General features: G+C 44.4%; 1 protein-coding gene across 1 annotated transcript in view; it reads left to right on the top strand.

Moving 5' to 3' along the window:
- Positions 1 to 22,025, top strand: part of LOC140478453 (unconventional myosin-VIIa-like) — a 396,478-nt gene that overhangs the window by 3,896 nt on the left and 370,557 nt on the right. Inside the window, exons 4-10 of the mRNA XM_072571713.1 lie at positions 2,112 to 2,265; positions 3,809 to 3,885; positions 6,679 to 6,798; positions 10,256 to 10,398; positions 11,952 to 12,162; positions 16,177 to 16,312; positions 18,782 to 18,942. Coding sequence (XP_072427814.1) covers positions 2,112 to 2,265; positions 3,809 to 3,885; positions 6,679 to 6,798; positions 10,256 to 10,398; positions 11,952 to 12,162; positions 16,177 to 16,312; positions 18,782 to 18,942 — 1,002 coding nt within the window. The remainder of the gene's footprint in view (positions 1 to 2,111; positions 2,266 to 3,808; positions 3,886 to 6,678; positions 6,799 to 10,255; positions 10,399 to 11,951; positions 12,163 to 16,176; positions 16,313 to 18,781; positions 18,943 to 22,025) is intronic.

Here is a 22,025-nt window from a genome sequence, read left to right as displayed (position 1 = left end):
TATAAGGTCAACCCTCAGCCTCCTACACTCCAGTGACACATGTTCCAGCCATCCAGCCTCTCCTTATAACTCAAACCCTCCTGTCCCATGTCGACAAATTGACCTTGTACTAAGACAGAGGTCATGGGCTGATTAGAATGATGGGCTCGTAAACAAAAGGTGTGGAGGAAAGGGACCCACAAAAATAAAGCTTCTCCCTAATCGATCTCCTCAAACTGTTTCAGTGGAACACTTCCTGCTGCTTAAATGGTAGACTTTCCACATCAAGATGTGTCATGTCGAATTAAATTCTTTCAAAGATTGACTGGTTCTTCTATCAAGTTTGATACATAATATATATAGATCAAGAGGCCTCTAAATATAAATTGAAAGATCTTTATCTTCATAACTATTGGGTCCCAAATGATGATATAACCAGACAACTGAAATTCCAATATGAAATCTGGCTTGATAGGTCATATTTGGTTCTTCTTTTTTCTGACTTTACCGTGACAGTCCTTTCCTAAAATATGCCAGGCTAAAGATTTGGTTTTAACAATAAAATAGAAGTTTATTACGCAAAAGAAATAAAATTAAGTTAAAGGGTGGCATGGTGGCTCAGTGGTCACCTGGGTTCAATTCCCGCCTCAGGTGACTGACTGTGTGGAGTTTGCACATTCTCCCCGTGTCTGTGTGGGTTTCCTCCGGGTGCTCCGGTTTCCTCCCACAGTCCAAAGATATGCAGGTCAGGTGAGTTGGCCATGCTAAATTGCCCATTAGGTGCATTAGTCGGGGTAAATGTAGGGGAATAGGTCTGGGAGGGTCGGTGTGGACTTGTTGGGCTGAAGGGCCTGTTTCCACACTGTAGGGAATCTAATCTAAAGATCTAATCTAAATAAAACTATCTAACATAGATTTCAAAGCACGGCCACACAAAATCCCACCTACTCCCCAACACCATCATTTTACAGTTAATGGAAATCCAGAGAAATTCATTTCCCATCAAATTTGTAGGTTTGAATATACTATTTCTGCTAAGTTCTGGTCCTATGAACTGTGAGGGATTTTCTATGCAATATTCACATAATTGAGAACTTAGAAATTTTTCAGACTTATGATAATTTCTAACCAAATACTCCTGGTCTGTAAATTTACCAAACTGCACTTTTCCACAGAGATAACTTATTTCCTTAAGTGCTCCAAACAATTCCTTTTTATCGAGGAGAGACTCTATGTGTATTCACTTCCAGTCAGGTTCTCTCTGAGCTGAACCCAAAAGCTTTTCAATCTTTGATTTTTCAAAGCTAAAATCAATCATTGATTGTTCTAAACCCAAAAGCAATCTAATGTTTCAATGCTTTCTTCAATTGCAAACCCCACAATATAAACACCATCACTCAAGCCAACCTTCCATCCATTGACACCATCTACACTCCTCAGTGCCTTGGGAAGGCAGTCAACATCATTAAAGACCCCAGTTATATTCTTTTCCAAACTCGTCTGTTGGGCAGAAGATACAAAATGGTAAACACACGCACCAACAGATTCAAGAACAGCTTCTTCCTCGTTGTTATCAGACTTCTGAATGGACCTATCAAATTTTACATTTAATGTTGATCTCGCTCTCTGTGCACCTTCTCTGCAGCTGTAACATTATATTCCTCACTCTCTTCTATTACCCTAATGCACTTTGTATGGTATGACCTGCCTGTACTGCATGCGAAACAAAAGTTTACACTGTACCTAGATATATATGACAATAATAAATCAAATCAAATTAAATAAAATAAACAAATGTTCATTAACACTCCAGGAGCACATATTGATTTAAAATCATAGCTCTGGAAAGACAGACCTAATTAAATTTTAAACCCCGTTATGAAAATAGACCAAAACCCATATGTCACTAGTTTACAATTCAAATCCTCAAAAAAGGTATTTACATATATACATCACACACCTTTCAACTCCGCATTTCAAATGGGATTCATTGAGTCCAATGATACCAGGAGTAAGTTGGAGTTTAGCAGGGTGGTTGCAAATAATTAGGAATTCCCTAATTCATTCTAAAATGGGTTATTGTTTGGGATAATTACATCTCCGATCAGTTGCATGTGACTTTGTTTTCATAGGGTAACTGTACGAATACTGATGGACATGATGACGTCAGACACTATGCTGATATTTGCTCAGCTATGAAAATCCTGACATTTTCCAACAGTGAACAGTGGGATATCAATAAGCTACTGGCTGCTATTTTGCATCTGGGAAATCTGCATTTTCAAGGTAAAAGCAAAACTAGAGAAAGCAGCTGACAACGTCTCTACACTTTCAGAGTAGAAGATACATGGAGCCATAAAAGTAACTACAGCCACCTGGAAATGGCTTCCTGGTTTATTAAACTATATCTTGTTAGCCTCTTTGTAGGCTCCTGGGAGGAAAAGGTTGCTTCAACTACAAGCAGGCCTGAGAATATGCTTCCTGACACATTATTTTCTCCATTACTAGGTTCTTACTGATGCTACTATCCTTTAGCTCCTCATTCTCTCTAACTGTTTGGATCTCTAGGTCTGCGATACTTAATGTACCTTCCTCAGTGAATACAGACCCAAAGTAATCACTTAGTTTCTCTGCCATTGCTCTGTTCCCCATTATATATTCTGTAATGGCCCGACATTCGTTTTAGCCAAATGTTTCCTTTGTTGTGGTTCTGTTCGCCGAGTTGGGAATTTGTGTTGCAGATGTTTCATCCCCTGTCTAGGTGACATCCTCAGTGCTTGGGAGCCTCCTGTGAAGTCCTTCTGTGATCTTTCCTCCGGCATTTATAGTGGTTTGAATCTGCCACTTCCGGTTGTCAGTTCCAGCTGTCCATTGCAGTGGTCGGTATATTGGGTCCAGGTCGACGTGCTTATTGATTGAATCTGTGGATGAGTGCCATGCCTCTAGGAATTCCCTGGCTGTTCTCTGTTTGGCTTGTCCTATAATAATAGTGTTGTCCCAGTCAAATTCACTATTATTATTATTATAGGACAACACTACTATTATAGGACAAGCCAAACAGAGAACAGCCAGGGAATTCCTAGAGGCATGGCACTCATCCACAGATTCTATCAATAAGCACGTCGACCTGGACCCAATATACCGTCCACTGCAGCGGACAGCTGGAACTGACAACCAGAAGCGGCAGATTCAAACCACAATAAATGGCAGAGGAAAGATCACAGAAGCGCTTCACAGGAGGCTCCCAAGCACTGAGGATGTCACCTAGACAGGGGACGAAACGTCTGCAACACAAATTCCCAGCTCGACGAACAGAACCACAACAACGAGCACCCGAGCTACAAATCTTCTCCCAAACTTTGAAATGTTTCCTTTTTACATGCCTATCGAAGCTTTTACAGGCCATGTGATTGTATTTGCTAGACTGTATTCATGTTCCACTCTCGTTTTGCTTATCAGTTTCTTGGTTTTTCTTTGTTGTATTCTAAACATCTCCAAATTCTCAGACTTTCTGCTATTTCTGACACCTTTATAGGCATTAACTTTTAGTCTGATATAATCACACATGCACGCACAAGCATTCATGTGCAAGCACACAAACTCAGGCACACATACACTCACGTGCATTTGCACACGCAAACAGGCACACATACATGCATCTGCAAGTGCTCAAGTACACAGACAGACGCACAGATATACACAGACGTGCACAGACACAGATACACACAAACACACAGGTACACAGATACACACAGACACACACATATATGATGCCATTCAGATTTCTTTGAAGTGTTATCAATGCTGCTTATTCTGTGTTCCCATATAGCTGCTGTGTTTGATAACTTGGATTGCTGTGAGCTTTTGGAATCCAAGCATCTCTCCGTGGCCACGAAATTACTTGAGGTAAATGAAATTGTCCTCATTAAACATGTCACATATTTTACCATAGAGCTTGCATATTCAGGAGTGAATGTCCTATTATGATGGGGGAGGAACATATCGCTGTGACTATGGAAAGGTAATGGAGACAGAAACAGAATGGCCCTGGCTCAGATTTTCGGAGAGGTGTCCAGCGTCACTGTCCACCGCTCCTGGATGTTTCCATATCCCATGGGTCTGTTCATATGGAAGCAAGGGATTGAACTGTAGGGACTGGATGTACTCTGTCCTCATAGTGATCCTACAAAGCTACAAAATGGATGGCTGAGGCAGAGACACCACAATGGTCAATCTAACACTGTATAAAGTTTAAAAATCACACAACACTAGGTTAGAGTCCAACAGGTTGACTTGGGAGTAAAAGCTTTTGGAGTGCTACTCTTTTGACAGGCAGCAATTGGGGCAGGACCATAGGACACAGAATTTATAGTAAAAGTGTCATACAATTGATGCGATGTATTGAACAAACCTAGATTGCTGTTAAGTCTTCAATCACTTTGAATGGGGATGCAGGTTTCGATTGATTAATATGTAAACCATAGAACTTCTTTCAAGTCACAGTCTGGAGATAACTTAATGTTTTATCAGTGTAAGAAAAAGGTGACATCTCAGTGACACACTTGCCACCTGATGAAGGAGCAGAGCTCCGAAAGCTAGTACTTCCAAATAAACCTGTTGAACTATAAACATTTTAACTTTGTCCACCCCAGTTCAACGCCAGCACTTTCACATCATAACACTGCATAGACATTTTTCCACACAACCTCTTCCTTCATCCTACTTCACCTCCCCCCTCCCCCCCCACTCCCCACACCCCCCCACCAACCCCTGCCAACAAAGATTTAAAAAAATACTCCAGGTCTACTGTGGGGTAAACAAGTTCCAGTAAACCCCTCTCCAATCCCCACAAGTGATCAAGAAACTAGTCCAGAACACTTTCATCAAAATACTTCCATAATTATTAATGTTGTGGTGTGCAGGAGATGGAAGAGGTTAAAGACTTGGGTTGGGTTGTGTTGTAAAGTTGACCAATTGCTTCTTACTTTCAAATATCAATGCAGCAGATATAATTGTTATTGATTTTATTATCACATATCAAACTGCCTTGATTAGTACTTGAGATGGCTAGGTTGTCATATGAGGAAAGATTAGACAGGTTAGGCTTGTACCCTGTTGGAAGAGTAAGAGAGACATGAAACATAAAAGATCCCGAGGGATCTTGACTGGGTCGGTGTGGAGAGAATGCTTCATCTTGTGGGAGAATCTAGAGCCACGGGTCATCGTTCAAAAATGGTCAATTTTAAACAGAGGCGAGGAGAAATGTTATTTCTCTTGAAAGAAAACAGTAGAAGCAGAGTTTTTGAATATTTTTAAGATGAGGTAGATAGAGTCTTGGTAAGTAAGGGGTGGCAGTTAAAGGTTATAGAGGGTGGCAGAAATGTGGATTTGTTACAATTAGATCAACCCTTATCAGCTGCCAAAGCAAGCTCAAGGGGCCAAGTGGCCTATTCAGCTCCTGATCTTTGTGTTTGTATTAGAAATCATTGGATCCCGACAGTATGGAAGCAGGCCATTCAGACCATCTACACCAAACCCCTGAAGGGTATCCCATCCAGACACAACCCACTGCCCTATCCCTGTAACTCCCTGTATCCCATGGCCAATCCACCTAACCTGCACCTCTTCGGACTGTGGGGGGAAGCACGTACAGACACAGGGAGAATGTGAGAACTCCACACAGACAGTCGCCCGAGGGTGGAATTGACCCTGGGTCCCTGGTGCTGTGAAGCAGCAGTGTTAACCACTGAGCCACCATGCTGTCATAGGCATTTCCATATCAATCAGCATTAGCCTGGAAATTGTTAATCATGATGTTTATAGTGCCTTGTGTAAATTGTTCAAGTGGCTAAAGTGAAATACTGACCAGTGTTACCGTTGCTGACCTTGTCAGATCATTCAACATTTATGTTGTCTGTACCCATTGCCCTGACTGTTTGATATGGGCTGTGTTTGACACCCAGCAGAGTGTAAGCTTCCTCCTGGAGGGGGTTGCCTTGAGACCCAAGCAGCTCAGCAATCCCTCGCTGGAGTGTTTGTCAAACTATTTCCCAAACAGCACTGGAAATTGTGCCCTGCAGCATTCTTTTCGCCAGCTGAGCAGCCATTAGTGTTACAGCAGTAACATGTACACAACATTACACATCTCTGCCTTTCCTCTAATCCCAACAGCAAGCCCCTTTAGTGCTGGAACTTGATGTAATTGACCTTGAGAAATCCCCTGAGGTCATCTGCGGTTAGTACTGCTGCCTCACAGCACCAGGGACCCAGGTTCAATTCCAGCCTCAGGCGAGTGTCTATGTGGAGTTTGCACATTCTCCCTGTGTCTGCGTGGGTTTCCTCCAGGTTCTCCGGTTTCCTCCCACAATCCAAAGATGTGCGGGTTAGGGTGAATTGGCCATACTAAATTGCCCATCGTGTACATGGATATGCAGGCTAGGTGGGTTAGCTATGGAAATTGTGGGATTACAGGGATAGGGTAAGGCGGGTGGGTCTGGGTGGGATGCCGTTTGGAGGGTCAGTGTGGAGTCAATGGGCTGAATGGTCTACTTCCACACCGTAGGGATTCTATGAGTTATGATCTGTGAGCTCTTGGCTGCTGCTTCTAATCTGGGCCAATGACGGGCTCTGACTGTGCTCCGTTCACTTTTGGAGGTGCAGGACTAACATGGTGTCTCTGTCTCCCTGTCTATGCTACAGGTGAACCCACTGGAGCTGAAGAAGGCATTGACTCACAGATCCATCGTGATCAGAGGGGAGAATGTAACCACTCCAGTGAGCAAAACCCAGGCAGCATCTAGTCGGAATGCATTGGTGAAGGTGAGACAATAAAGCCACAAATGTTACCTGTCTCTTCACTAATCCACAACCACTGCTCAACCAAATACTTTTTCTTATTGAGTGTATGACAGTTACATTGTGGGGATATCACAACTGTCTCCCTTCCACATGTAGCTGCATGCAGTGCTCTAGAGAGAGCAGGGCACTATATCCAATAGAGAATGGCTGAGGGTCTTTTCCCCGCACAGGAACAAGAGGAGGCTATCCAACTCCCTGAGACTCTTCTGTAATTCATTAAAGTTTCATTATTTCATGGCATCAAAATATTTCTTGCCTGTCCCTGATTGCCCTTGAACTAAGTGCATTTCAGAGGGGGATCAAGGCCCCAATCACATTGCTATGGGTCTAGAGTCACAGGTAGGTCAGACCGGGTAAGGATGGCAGGTTTCTTTCCCTAAAGTTAACGAGGCAGACAGTTTTCACCACGATCGATAATAATTACACGCTCACTGTTGCTGAAACTGGCTTTCAGTTCTAGATTGGATTGATTGAAGTTTGTAAGCCTCCTGGGAGCTCTGCAGTTCCTAGATTTTCAACATTTAGAAGTTCTATTGTTCTGTTGTGGGAGACCTGGTTCGAAAGCTATTTGCCACAGTGTTACCCACTGACTTAATTCATAAACATATCTTTGTAGGTTTATGCTTTATCTTCATCTACAATATACGCACTGCTGTCTGCTTTGTGATACTGGCAGACTTCCTGATTTTTATGCTTCCTTCTAAGAACAAAGAAAATTTACAGCCCAGGAACAGGCCCTTCGGCCCTCCAAGCCTGAGCCGATCCAAATCTACTATTTAAACCTGTCGCCCAATTCCTAAGCAGCTGTATCCCTCTGCTCCCCATCTACTCATGCATCTGTCCAAACGCACCTTAAATGAATCTACTGTGCCTGCCTCCACTACCTCTGCTGGCAACGCGTTCCAGCCACCTACACCCTCTGTGTAAAGTACTTTCCATGTGTATTCCCCCTTAAACCTTTTCCCTCTCACCTTGAATGCATGACCTCTCGTTATTGAATCCCTCACCCTGGGAAAAAGCTTGTCTCTACCCACCCTGTCTATACCCTTCATGATTTTGTAAACCTCAATCAGGTTCCCCCTCAGTGTCCTTTTTTCTAATGAAAACAATCCTAACCTACTCAACTGCTCTACATAGCTGGCACCTTCCACACCAGGCAACATCCTCGTAAACCTTCTCTGCACCCTCTCCAAAGTGTCCACATCCTTTTAATAATGTGGCGACCAGAACTGTACACAGTATTCGAAATGCGGCCGAATCAATGTCTTGTACAATTTTAACATGACCTGCCAGCTCTTATACTCAATACCCCGTCCAATGAAGGCAAGCATACCATATGCCATCTTGACCACTCTATCCACCTGTGCAGCAACCCTCAGGGTACAATGTACCTGCACTCCCAGATCTCTCTGCTCATCAACGTTTCCCAAGGCTCTTCTGTTTACAGTATAGTTCACTCTAGAATTAGACTTCCCAAAATGCATCACCTCACATTTGCCTGGATTGAACTCCATCTGCCACTTCTCTGCCCAACTCTCCAGTCTATCTATATTCTCTTGTATTCTTTGACAGTCCCCAATGCTTTCTGCTAATTCATTAATAAATACTGTAAATCCTTGAGGTCAAACCCAGATCTCGGTGGGACAACACTCATTGTGCCTTACCTGTCAAAATACCTGATGCTCCTTCATTGGCTCCATCCTCCTGCCACTTCGGCAATTTCCTAACCAGGTCAATAATTGGTTCCAATTCCATGAGATTCAGCTTCAATGAACTGTCTCTTATGTTGAACTTCAGCACCTTCCTTCTGGGCATAGAAATAATCATCATGAACATTGTCCCATCCACCACTTTAAGGACGTAAGAACTAGAAGCAGGAGTCAGGCAATTTACCTTCTCGAGCCAGCTCCGCTGTTTAATATGATGATGGCTGATGTCATCTCGGCCTCAACTCCACTTTCCTGAGCACTCTCCATTATCCTTCAACCCATTACTCATTAAAAATCTGTCCATCCCCTATTGAGCTCTCATTCTAGATTGGCCCACATGAGGAAACATCCTTCCCCTAAGACCAAAGGATATAGGAGTGGAAGTAAAACTATTCAGCTCACCGAGTCCCCTCCACCATTTAATCATGGTTGATGGGCATTTCAACTCTCCCCGTAGCCTTTAATTCGTTGTGAGATTAAGAATCTATCAATCTCTGCCTTGAAGACATTTAACGTTCCGGCCTCCACTGCACTCTGCGACAATGAATTCCACAGGCCCACCACTCTCTGGCTGATGAATTGTCTCCTCAATTCCATTCTAAATTGACCCCCTCTAATTCTAAGGCTGCACCCACAGGTCCTAGTCTCCCCACCTAACAGAAACAACTTCCCACCCTTTCGAAGCCATGCATTACCTTGTAAGTTTCTATTAGATTTCCCCTCAACCTTCTAAACTCTAATGAACACAATCCCAGGATCCTCAGCCATTCATCGTATGTTAAGCCTACCATTCCAGGGATCATCCATGTGAATCTCCGCTGGACACACTCCAGTGCCCATGTCTACTTTGTCAATCTCCTTTCAGTGCCTTCTATACCTCAATTGGATGTCCTCTCATTCTTCTAAGCTCCAGAGAGTTTAGGCCGAAACTGCTCAATCTCTCTTCAGAAGACAAGCCCCTCACTTCTAGAATTAATCCAGTGAATCTCATCTTTACTGCCTCCAATGCAATTATAACCCTCCTCAGGCAAGGAGACTGAAACTGTATGTAACACTCTCGGTGAAGTCTCACTAACGCCTTGTAGAGTTACAGCAACACTTCTCTACTTTTATAAAGTATTCCTTTAGCAATGAATGCCAAATTCCATTTGTCTTCTTCATGACTTGCTGAACTTGCATACTCGATTTTTGAGATTCATGCACAAGGATACCCAGATTCCTCTGTGCCAAAGCACTTTAGTGAATAAGTTGCCTTGCTATTCCTGCAACCATAACGGATAACCTTGCATTTATTCACGGTAAACTTCTGGCCATGAGAATTGTCCGTAGTGTTAGGTGAAGGGGTAAATGTAGGGGAATGGGTCTGGGTGGGTTGCTCTTTGGAGAGTCGGTGTAGACTTGTTGGGCCAAAGGGCATGTTTCCACACTGTAAGTAATCTAATCTTACCTGGTAGTTTCCTAAGTATTCAGTCACTCTTTAAGTATGGTAAAATAACTATAAATTCTTGTCCTGAAGTTGCTTCAAAAAACATTCAAAGGGCTGTGGCCCATATAACTAACAGTATCTCCCCAGAGTTGGGGTGTGTGGGGAGTTGGGGGTTGAGTTGTTCCTTGTACTTGTTGAGACTAGCGTCTTTAAGATGTAGTTCGCGACTTGTGAGTTTTGCTCAATGTTCGATATCACCCAGCTCTATGATTGTTTTAACCAGGGAATATACGACCTTCTTTTTCTGTGGATCGTGAAAAAGATTAACTCTGTCATCAACACACCCACCACAAAGGGTCCAGGAAAGGTTTGCAGTTCGATCGGTTTGCTGGACATCTTCGGTTTCGAGAACTTTGATTCAAACAGGTATCTCGAGTCTTTAAAATGTTTGGCAAGGCAGGTATTTGTTTAGATTTACTCCATTCCAATGGTCAAGGGAATGGCGGCTGAGATAGCAATAATATCAGCAGCCCCGAGTGATCCAGGAGCTCAGGGTAACATCATCAGTTCAACTTCCACAATAGCAGCTGACAGAACTTAAATTCAATTCTCATAAAAATTGTGGGATTTTTCATGGCATAAGGGTATCACTGTCAAGGCCACACAACGGGATTTGGGAATCTCACAATTTCAGTGGGTAATCAGGAAGAGAAATGGAATGCTGACCTTTATTCCAGTGGGAATGGATTATAAAAATAGGGAAGTCTTACTAAATCTATACAAGGCTACCAATTAGACCTCACCTAAGTTTTAATCCCTGATCTAATGAAAGCAATACTGAAATTGGAGGCAGTCCAGAGAAGGTTTGGAAAGCAGATTTGGAGGGGATATCTTATGACAAGAAGTTAAGTTGTTTGGGCCTGTACTCATTTGAGTGTCGAAGAATGAGAGGTGACTTTATTGAAATATAAGAAACATTAGAAACATAGGGGCTTGACAGGGTAGATGAGGAGAGCTTCTTTCCTGTGTGGGAGAATCCAGAACCAAATGACATAAGGGGTTGTTGAATTAGGCCAGAGACGAGGAATTTATTTTCTCAAAACGGTAGTGAATTTGTGCAATGCTTTACCATAGAGGGCTGTGAATGCTGGTTGGGAAGTATATTTATATTTGAGATGTTTGATTAGTAAGAGAATCAAGCATTAGAGGTCAAAGGCAGGAAAGTGGAGTTGATGATTATCAGATAAGCCATGATCTCATTGAATGGTGGAGCAGACTTGAGGGGCTGAATGGCCTACATCTGCTCCTATGCCTCAAGGTTTTATAATTTCCTGAGAGAATATTGTGTTGAGCTACCTTGAACAGCTGCAGTCTATGTGGTTTAGGTACAGCTACTGTAACGTTAGTGAGGGAGTTCCAAGATGTTGACCCAGTGACCGTGAAGGAATGACGGTGTTGGTTCAGGTCAGGTGATTTTGAAGGACCGTGAGGGGGTTGGGGGGGGGGGGGGGGGTGGGGGGGGGAGTTGTCCTCATGCATCTGCTGCTCTTGCCCTTCTTGATTGTGGTGGTTGTGATTTGGAAGGTATTGTCAGAGAATCCTGAGCGGGTGGCTGCAGTGCATCTTGTAGTCACCACTCATCCTGAGCATCAATGGTGAAGAGATAAATGTCGAAGGTGGTGCCAGTCAAGTGGCCTGCTTTGTCTTATGATGGTGACGAACTTCTTGAGTATTGTTGGAGCTGCACTCATCAAGGAAATGCTTCATCCATTACCCACAGAGAAAGAAGGTTATATTAGGCTGGACCTCCTGGGGTAAAAGGAGAGTTCTCAACACAGTACCAGCCAGAATGAGATACCCTTTAGATTCTTGGCAATGGTTTCTCGTGATTTCTGGTACCTACTTTGGGCACTGCTATAGACGATGCTGGTGGATGTTGGTAATGAGGATGGTGATAGCAATGTCCCTCCTTTTTTTAGCTTTGAGCAACTATGCATTAACTTTGCCAATGAGCACTTGCAGCAGTTCTTCGTGAAGTGCGTCTTCAAAGAGGAACAGGAGGAGTATGTTCAGGAGAACATCAACTGGCAGCACATGGATTTCATCGACAACCAGAGGACTTTAGACATCCTTGCGGTCAAACCAATGAACATCATCTCACTGATTGATGAGGAGAGTAAGTTCCCGAAGGTAAGCTGCCCTGGCTGAGCATTCCCTTTTTACTTATGGAAACATTGTTCGTGTGAAAATACACATTGGGCAGGGTGACAAATCTCACTGAACCCGAAGCTATCCACTAACAGTGAGTCTTCCACTCACTGTTCTCTGCAAATCTCCCGGCTGAAGGAATCAAATGTCTTTAAAGACAGTGAAAGGATGAATTCTCATCAGTGAATGAAATCAGGGCGTAAACATCCTTGTGCCAACAGCTAAGAAGCAAAAGGAATTTCAAGAAACTAAAAGCAGCAACTCATCTGGTGAGGGACACAGTATCTCAAGGGTGAGCACTGCTGCTACACAACGCTAGATTGCATTCATGTCTGCGTGGGTTTCCTCCGGGTGCTCTGGTTTCCTCCCACAGTTCAAAGGTGTGTAGGTTAGGTGGATTGGCCATGCTAAATTGCCCATAGTGCCCTGGAATGTGTAGGCTAAGTGGATTAGCCATGAGAGATGCAGAGTTATCAGAATAGGGTGGTTCTGGATGGGATGCTCTTCAGAGGGTCAGTGTGGACTTGATTGCCTGAATGGCCAGCTTTCACACTAGAGGGATTCTGTCAGCTCCAGATTAGTGAGAGTGAACTGTGCTGCCTGTGGTTTATTTTTTCTTTTGTAATTTTTGATATCCATGTCTTGTCATAGAGTCATAGAGATGTACAGTAGGGTAACAGACCCTTTAGTCTAACTTGTCCATGCTGACCAGGTATCTTAAAAAAATCTAGTCCCATTTGCCAGAACTTGACCCATATCCCTCTATACCCTTCCTATTCATATACCCATCCAGATGCCTTTTAAATGCTGTCATTGTACCAGCCTCCACCACATCCTCTGGCAGCTCATTACATACACTTATCACCCTTTACGTGAAAAAGTTGCCCCTAAGGTCCCTTTTATATCTTTCCCCTCTTACCCTAAACCTACGGCCTCTAGTTCCCCCACCCTGAGAAAAGACCTTGTCTATTTACCCTACCCATGCCCCTCATGATTTTATAAATCTCTATAAGGTCACCCCTCAGCCTCCAATGCTCCAGGGAAAACTGCCTCAGTCTATCCAGCCTCTCCCGATAGCTCAAACCCTCTAAACCTGGCAACATCCTTGTAAATCTTTTCTGAACCCTTTCAGGTTTCACAACATCCTTCTGATAGGAGGCAGACCAGAATTGCATGCAATATTCCAGTCGTGGCCTAACCAGTGTCCTGTACAATGAGAACATGACCTCCCACTCCAATATTCAATGAACTGACTAATAAAGTCAAGCATACCAAATCTTGTCTTTGTGTGTCTGTCTATTTTATGCGGAGGAGAATTGTTTTAAAACCGGGGTAGAGTTTAGATTGTCGAGTTATAAGTTAGCAATTCATATTTCCTAACTGCTATTGGTTAGACATTTATTCATAATTAACGATTTTATTTGTTAAGTACGGAAACCTGGCGAGTGTTTTATCATGTGTTAGTCAGTCGGGTAAATTGGGGGCTAAGTATTTTCATAATAGTGACCACGGCATTGCCCCACTAAGTCGGGACACTGTTACTCTGAAGGTGGGACCACACCAGGGTTCAGAGTTATCCAGTACAGATCTCACTTGATCACAATTTCTGGACTAGAACCAAAACTTATACTTGCTTCAAAATTTCTGTGCACTTGACCCCAATCTGGCCAATTGGAAGGAGCAATACACCACATGTAGCTCGCATGTTGGCACTGGGTGCGGCATATGATGCCAGTTTGGGGTGGGGGGTACCGTTGTCCATTTAGCTTCTATCTGACAGCAGAGCGGGCAATTGGGTAGCTTAGTTTTACAGAGTAAATGTATTTTTCCAGATTTTAGACAGAGCCAAAGGTTTCCTGTATTCACTGTCCCAAAGCCTGGATAACTACATCACTTCATCAAATCCCTACAGTGTGGAAGCAGGCCATTTGGCCCATTGAGTCCAGGCATCCCACCCCTCTCCCCTGTAATCCCACATTAACCTGGCTAGTCCACCTAACCTACACCTCCCTACACAATTTAGCATGGCCAATCCACCTTTGCCTGCGCATTTTCAGACTGTGGGAGGAAACTGGAGCATCTGAAGGAAACCCACGCAGACACGGGGAGAATACGCAAACCCCACACAGACAGTTGCCTGAGGGTGGAATCGAACCCGGGTTCCTGGTGCTGTGAGACATTGGTGTTAACCAGTGAACCACCGTGCCACCCCTGAAATGAACCAACGCAGTGTGGGCCTCCAAACCATGACCCTGAGATTAAGAGTCACATGCTCTCCTGACTGTCAAACTGGTGTTATATCCCTGATGCCAATGTGGTTTCCCGACCTGTGCCAGCCTTCATCCAGTGGGGCCCATACTCATCTCTAAGGATGAAAGCTGTGGGGTCAAAAAACAACTTTAGAGAGAATCAAATTTAGACTGACCATGTGTGGCAGTGCTGTGAGAGTGCCACACTGTTGGAGGTGCTGCCTTTCAGAAGAGCTATTAATCTGGGATCCCACCTGCCGTCTCAGGACCTGAGTACAGTGTGGCACTATTTTGAAGTGTAACTACGTTCAAGGCTTGGACTGGGGGCAGTGTGGTGTACAGAATGCAGTTTTGAAACATGTGGGTGCTAAGATACTTGGTGTGCAGTCAGTAGTCAGGATGGTAATGAGACCAAGAGAATAGACAGGTTAGTGGAATGGATGTACAGGCCAAATGAAAATTAATGCCAATGATACAATTTGCAGGAAGAATGAACTGGGATAAAGCCAAAATGGTGAAATTTTAGAGAGAGTGGCAGAACAGAGAGACCTGGAGATGCTTTCACACAAAACATGTTAAGATAACTGAGCTGACTAATAGAATATGTGGAATTTGAGGATTTAAAGAGTGAGAGAACTGATGGAATTATGCCCAAACCTTTGTAAAACATTGGCTAGGTTGCAAATAGAGTACTGCGTCCAGTTATAAGAAGCAGACAGCAGCTGCAAAAGAAGCTTTGGTGAAGAATGCAGAAGAGATTTCTCAGGATGGTTCTGGGGATGAAGGATTACTATTCCTGTTGATGGACCAGAAAAAAAACTGACATTGTCCTCCTTAGAAAAGTAAGGGCTAAGAGCAAGTTGAATAGGGCTCAGATAGAGTAAATCAAGAGAACTATTTCCAGTGGCTGAAGGGTCAATCGTGAAATGGTTTAAGGCGATTGACAAAGGAACCAAGAGACAGAAAGATGATGTACAAGGGCATTTGGGCCCTGGAGTAAGCTTGGGATGATGTTACAACACTGCCCATTACAGCCCATAGGCAGAACAGTGTGGGCAGAGATAGAAGAATCTAGAAGTCTGCACCAGACCAGACTAAAACATGGACATGAAAAGATAAAAAAGGTAGACCAGTGCTTATCTCATGTAACTATCCATCAGAGACTGGAATATCCATGATGACCATGTGCTGCAATCTTTAGTACTCATGGATTAGATGGAGAGTAACTTTGAAGTCAAAGTCTGAGGACAATCCTTGACTTTGGCTTCTTGGCCAGTCTCAAACCAGATGATAAAAGAGAACGAATCTGACAAGGTGAGAATATCTGATAGGGTGGTCCATACTGATTGAATAATGATCTCTGGAAGAGAATTAGATAAATGCCTGATCTTCTGAAATGTGGATAGAGAGTGGGACTGGCTGGGCTGCTGATTGGGAAAGCCAACACAGTTTCGATGGACCAAACAACCACCTTCCCTGCTCTCCTATCCCATGATTGTGTAAGAGCAAGGGATTCACTCCTATGTTCTCAGCAATACTCCGCTCTCAGTGGACATCCTTAAGTATCTAACGGTCTGCTTGTTATAAGATTGCTGTTTATGGGATCTTGCTCTGGTGCGGCCTTTCCAAGGTACAACAGAGACTTCACTTCAGGAAAGGACTGTAAAGGGCTTTAGGACGTATTGAGGTCTCGAAGGTTGGTTCCATGAATTCAAGTCTTTTGTTTTTAATTGCCTCTTTCCTGCAGGGCACTGACACAACGTTGTTAAGCAAGCTGAATAATCACCACAGCAAGAGTATGGTCTACATCCCTCCGATGAGCTCTCATGGGACAATGTTCGGCATCGCTCACTTTGCAGGACTGGTTCACTATGAGGCGAAAGGTACCCTCCACATCCATCCTCACTGAGTGTAAACAGGCAGCCTCCTCCCTCAGTCAGTGCAAGATGGTGAAAGTCGTGGGTGTTGACACCTTTCTCCAGCTCTGGGTGACAACTGGTTTGAAAGTAAAGTGCCAACTGCTTTATTAAATTAGTTCAAAGAAGGAAACCAGCCATCCTTACCCGACTGGCCTGTATGTAGTTCCCCTCCCACCCTTAAGTGCTCACTGGGATGGCCTAGCAAGTGGGCAATAAATTCCAGCCATGCTGACATTCTAGATTAGATTAGATTCCCTATAGTGTGGAAACAGGCCCTTCAGCCCAACAAGTCCACACCGACCCTCCGAAGAGTAACCCACCCCCCTCTGACGAATGCATCTAATAACTATGGGTAATTTAGCATGGCCAATTCACCTGACCTACACATCTTTTGGACTGTGGGAGGAAACTGGAGGAAACCCACGCAGACACGGGGAGAATGTGCAAACTCCACACAGTCGCCCGAGGACTAGAATCGAACCAGGGACCCTGGCGCAGTGAGGCGGCAGTGCTAACCACTGAGTCACCATTCCAGAGGTTTCTTTTAAACACTCATGTAGAAACTGAAAAAAATAGGAACTAAATAATTCAGGACCCAGGAGTTCAAATCCTGCCATGGCGAGTTGTAACGCTGAACTCACTACATTTTCGGGCATCGCCAGTAAAAGAGACTAAACTATTGTACGAATCCAACTGGCTCATAGGATATGCTTCAGCAAAAGGAACCTCCATCCTTCCCCAGCCTGGCCTATATGTGACTCCTGCTTGATGCTGTGCGGTGAACTCACTGGTGCCTTGAGGTGATCCAGCAGTCACTGAATGAGAAGACCCATCATTGCTTTCTCAGAGCAACCAGGGAATGGCCCTTACTGACATCAGCGTTATCCTGAGAATGAATGTTTCTCCAGTTCCTGTGTCTAGTCAGTGCTGATGGGTCTGATCTCCCAGGCATGGTCTTATACTCAGGATCAGAGCAGGCCGGGACAGATCTGTGGGAGTAAGTAAACATACACGGGGAGATATGGAGCCAAGACTTCAACTGTGTGGAAAAAAATACATGAAGGGGTGGTAGTGTTGATGTGACTGTGGACTGTCAGGTCAAGGTTAGTCTATGCAAGCTTCGGCCACTTAGGAAGATACCTAAAGTTGTCACTGAACTTTACTTACTTTTCACTGTAAAATACACGTGACAATAAAATCATTCGTTCATTCAAGAAAGGTGGAATAATTGAAGCACACTAAGGAAATAGATGACTTGACCTGAATTTTAGCTAGATACGAGCTGGCTGTAGGGCAAATCAAGAAATAGCTCATTCTTCTAAGTGGCTGATGGTTGCATAGACTAACCTTTATCTGACAGTGCATATGTACAATAACACCACCACCACCCCCCACTTAATGTTTCCACCACTGTTGAAGGAATTAACTCCGCACCTTCACTTTGGTGTATGTTTACTTCCACAGATCTGTCCTGGTCTCTTCTGAACCCTAGGATGGAACCACAGTATTGGAAATCTGAACCTACCTGAACTCTAGGTATTGAAAGCCTGGGCCTAAACTGAACTACAGGTATTAACAACCTGGGCTTATCTGAGCCTGAGGTATTGAAACCCTGGGCCTATCTGAGCTCCAAGTACTGATGGCTTGGACTTATCTGAGGTTGAGGTACTGAAAGGCCCACTTTATCACCAGGTAGTTAAAGCCTGGGCTTACCTGAGCTTCAGTTATTAACAGCCTGGGCCTACCTGAGCTGCAGGTATGATAGCTTGAGTCTACCTGATCTCCAGGTACTGTAAGTCTGACATAACCTGAACTTCAGGTACTGAAAACCTGGACCTACCTGAAGTCCAAGTACTAACAACTTGGGCCTAACTGAGGTCTAGGTTTTGAAAGTCTGGGCCTACCTGAATTTCAGGTACTGAAAGCCTGGGCCTTTTTGAACTCCAAGTATTGATGGCCTGGATGGACAACATGGAGAGGTTGGGCCTACCTGAGCTCCAGGTATATTTGAAACCTGTATCTGAAGTACAGCCGCTTGGAAATTGAAGTTTGGCTTGAGCTGTGGCAATAGGAGGAAACTATGACTGAGGATCTGACTGTTCTATAGAAAGGTGGGGATCCTTCCAACTGCCATTGTGGGGAAGGGTGTAATTATTGTGGTCACCCTCTGGCCACTGTGTGGGCTATGAAATGAGTGCAAACTTTGTCAGCCTGAAGTTTCACCAACATTTCCCAGACCACGTTGAAGTAATTAAGTGGAGACCTCAGCACATTGTTTAACTTTCAGTTATATTTAACATTTCCTCCCCATGTGGGCTAGAATGTGCTCAGGCTTTGAATTGATTGTGGGTATTGGTGATTCCTGATGTCAGTATCTGCGGGGTATGTTAGGTCCAGCATCTGAGAAGATCCATGTCTCTTTCTAATTGACAGGCTTCCTGGAGAAGAACAGAGATCAGCTGAGCTCCAGCATCATCCAGGTTGTGCAAACCTCCAAGAACAAATTTCTCAAACTCATCTTCCAGAGCAGTATTGGACCAGCCCAGGGAAGGTCACAGAGCCAGAGGCAAATCCTACCTGGAAGTTCCATCAAGGTGAATGCCTCGTGGTTTCATTATATTCTCCTCAGCAAATCCCAGTTCAATCCTGAAGACGTGGGGCAGTTTAAGGAATGATAGATCCCTTTACGCCCACCATATGAGAGAAATCCAGACTGACTCTGCAAATCAAAGCTCTGTCAGCCATTTGTGGACAATTTAATGGCCAATCTGAAGATGAGGCTCCACAAACATTCCCATTTCAATGATGGGGGGAGTCCTGATTCTTGGTTGCAACAGAAGTGCTGATTGGTTATTTCACCTCATCGCAGGACTTGGGAGTCGCTGGCCGGTCCTGTCTCTAGTTGTCCTTGAGAAGGTGGTGGTGAGCTGCCTTCTTAAACCACTGCAGTCCACGTGCTGTGGGTTGACCCACCAATGCTGTTAGGAATTCCAGGGCTTTGACCCAGTGACCATGAAGGAAGGTTGGTATAAATCCAAGTCAGGATGGTCAGTGGCTCGGAGGGGATGATCCATCTCAGAGTCCTTCTCAGGTTTCCACAATCACAAAGGCCAGTCTTCAGTAAATGCGTTTGACCTCACATTTTACAAAATGGCTCTTGACACAGCGATGACCATGGTGCCTGACTATGTCCCAATGCAGTGCTAAATTGACCATTCCTTTAGTCAAACTGATCCAGTCCAGCTGCAACATTGACAATGTAGAAAATCACTCAGCGATATGAATTCCATCATCATGAGCCAGCAGAGCCACTGAGCTCCAGACTTCGTTATAGCCTTGGTCCAAAGATTGAAAAAAGAGCCGAATTCCATAAGCAAGGTGGGAGGGGCTGTCTTTGATATTAAGGAAGCATCCGATGGAAAGAGGCATCAAGAAGCCCGAGCAAAATGTAAGTGAATGGCAGTCAGGGGAATGTACCAAGTCACAAAGGAAGATGGCTGTGGTCATTGGAGATCAATCATCTCAGCTCCTGGACATCTCTGCAGGAGTCCCTCAGGGTAGTGTCTTAGGTCCAACCATCTTCAGTTACTTCATCAATGACCTTCCCTCCATCACATGGTCAGATGTGGAGATGTTCATCAACGATTGCACAATGTTCAGCACCATTCGCCACTCCTCAGATACTGAAGCAGTCCATGTGCAAATGCAGCAAGACCTAAAGAATATTTGGGCATGGGCTGATAGACTGTCAGTAACATTCATGCCACGCAAGGACCAGACATAATCTAACCACCTCCTCGCGACATTCAATGGGATTGCTATCATCAAATCTTCCACTGTCAACGTCATTGATTGATAATTTCGCTGACTCAGCTGTGAAAAGAATGTGGCTACAAGAGCAGGTCAGAGACTAGGAGTACTTTAGTGAGTAACTCCCCAATGCCTGTTCATCATCCACAAGGCACAAGTCAGGAGTGTGATGGAATCGCATCCCCCCCCCCTTGCATGGATGGGGGCAGCTTCAACTACACTCAGGAAGCTTGATACCATCCAGGACAAAGCAGCCCACCTGATTGACACCACATCCACAAGCATCCACTCCCTCCACCACCAATACTCGGTAGCAGCAGTGTGTACTATCTACAAGATGCATTGCAGAAATTCACCAAGGATGCTTCCAAACCCACGACCACTTCCATCTAGAAGTACAAGGACAGCAAAATCATGAAAACACCATGCAAGTTCCCCTCCAACCCACTCACCATCCTGACTTGGAAATATATTGCTGTCGCTGGGTCAAAATCCTGGAATTCCCTCCCTAAGGGCATTGTGGGAATACCTACAGCAGGTGGACTGCAGCAATTCAAGAGGGAAGCTCACCTCCACCTTTTCCAGGGCAACTGGGATGGACAATAAACGCTGGCCCAGACTGCACCACTCACAACCAATGAATAAATAAATGAAATTAAGAAAATCAAAATGGTTGGTGAAGACTTGATCTCTGCTTGTAACCCCACTCTTGCTTTCTGATTTTGGTGATTTGCTTCCTGCCTAAATGTTCAATTCTCAGCAAACAATGGCTGGCAGGAAGCTGTCACCTCTGTCCCTCAGTGTCATCTCTGTAAGACGGTGATACATCTCTCCTCCTCTGGATGGCTGTGCTGGGGTTGGAGGACCATGCTGGGAGTCCCCAGGCATTTCCAGAATAGCTGCTGCTTATTGCAATGTCCTCACCTGATAGTCATTGAATTTGACCTCTTGGGACAGTGGGTGTTGTTTCCAAGGGCAGCACAGGGATGGCGAGACTGTGTTCTGAAACAAATTCTGCTGAGGATGTCTTTTCTAAAAGGAAAGGAGCTGAGTGAGGCTACTTAGGATAGTGGGTGCCATCACTGACACTGAGCCAGAAACATCGAATTCATCCCACTTCAGGTATGGAAGGTGCCATTATAACGTGACTAAACCCCTGTGAATGTTTCCAACCCACACTGCCAGTGAATGGTAAGATTGGAAGAGATTCCTGGTCAGTGATTGAGATGGATAAACATTGGAACCTCTACCATTTCTATCCATGGCTCTGGGTGACGACGTAAGTTGTACGTTGCCACAGCAACCCCAACTCCTCAGTAACCATCTTTGGATAAACGTGTGCCAGGATCCAAACAGATGCCCCAATGGGCAAGGGAAAGGCTGCACTTTAATTCAGGCAAACGATGAATTGTTTTGATCATGACAATGTGGATTAGGTTTAAAGGACATGGTTCCATTATCCCAGTGAGTCTCCTCATTGGAAGAAGACTCTTACTTGTGGCAAATCGAGACGGACAATGAGAATCGATGCACGGGGTTTAGTGCATGTGTTGTTGAAGTTGTTTAGTCATAGATTCATACAGCACAGAAACTGACCCTTTGGTCCAACCCATCCATGTTGACCAGGTTTCCCAAGCCGAACTGACCCATTTACCTGCATTTGGCCATTATCCCTCTCAACCTTTCCTATCCCTGCACCTGCTCAAATGTCTTTTAAATGTCGTGATTGTAGCTATCTTCACCAGTCCCTCTTGCAGCCCGTTCCATGTACACACTACCCTCTGAGAGCAAGATGTTTCTCAGGTCCCATCTAAATCTTTGCCCTCTCACCTTAAACCTACGCCCTCTAGTTTTTGACTCACCTACC

Source organism: Chiloscyllium punctatum, chromosome 6, assembly GCF_047496795.1.
Source record: "Chiloscyllium punctatum isolate Juve2018m chromosome 6, sChiPun1.3, whole genome shotgun sequence".
Classification (NCBI taxonomy): domain Eukaryota; kingdom Metazoa; phylum Chordata; class Chondrichthyes; order Orectolobiformes; family Hemiscylliidae; genus Chiloscyllium; species Chiloscyllium punctatum.
This window is presented reverse-complemented; position numbering and strand designations above follow the sequence as displayed.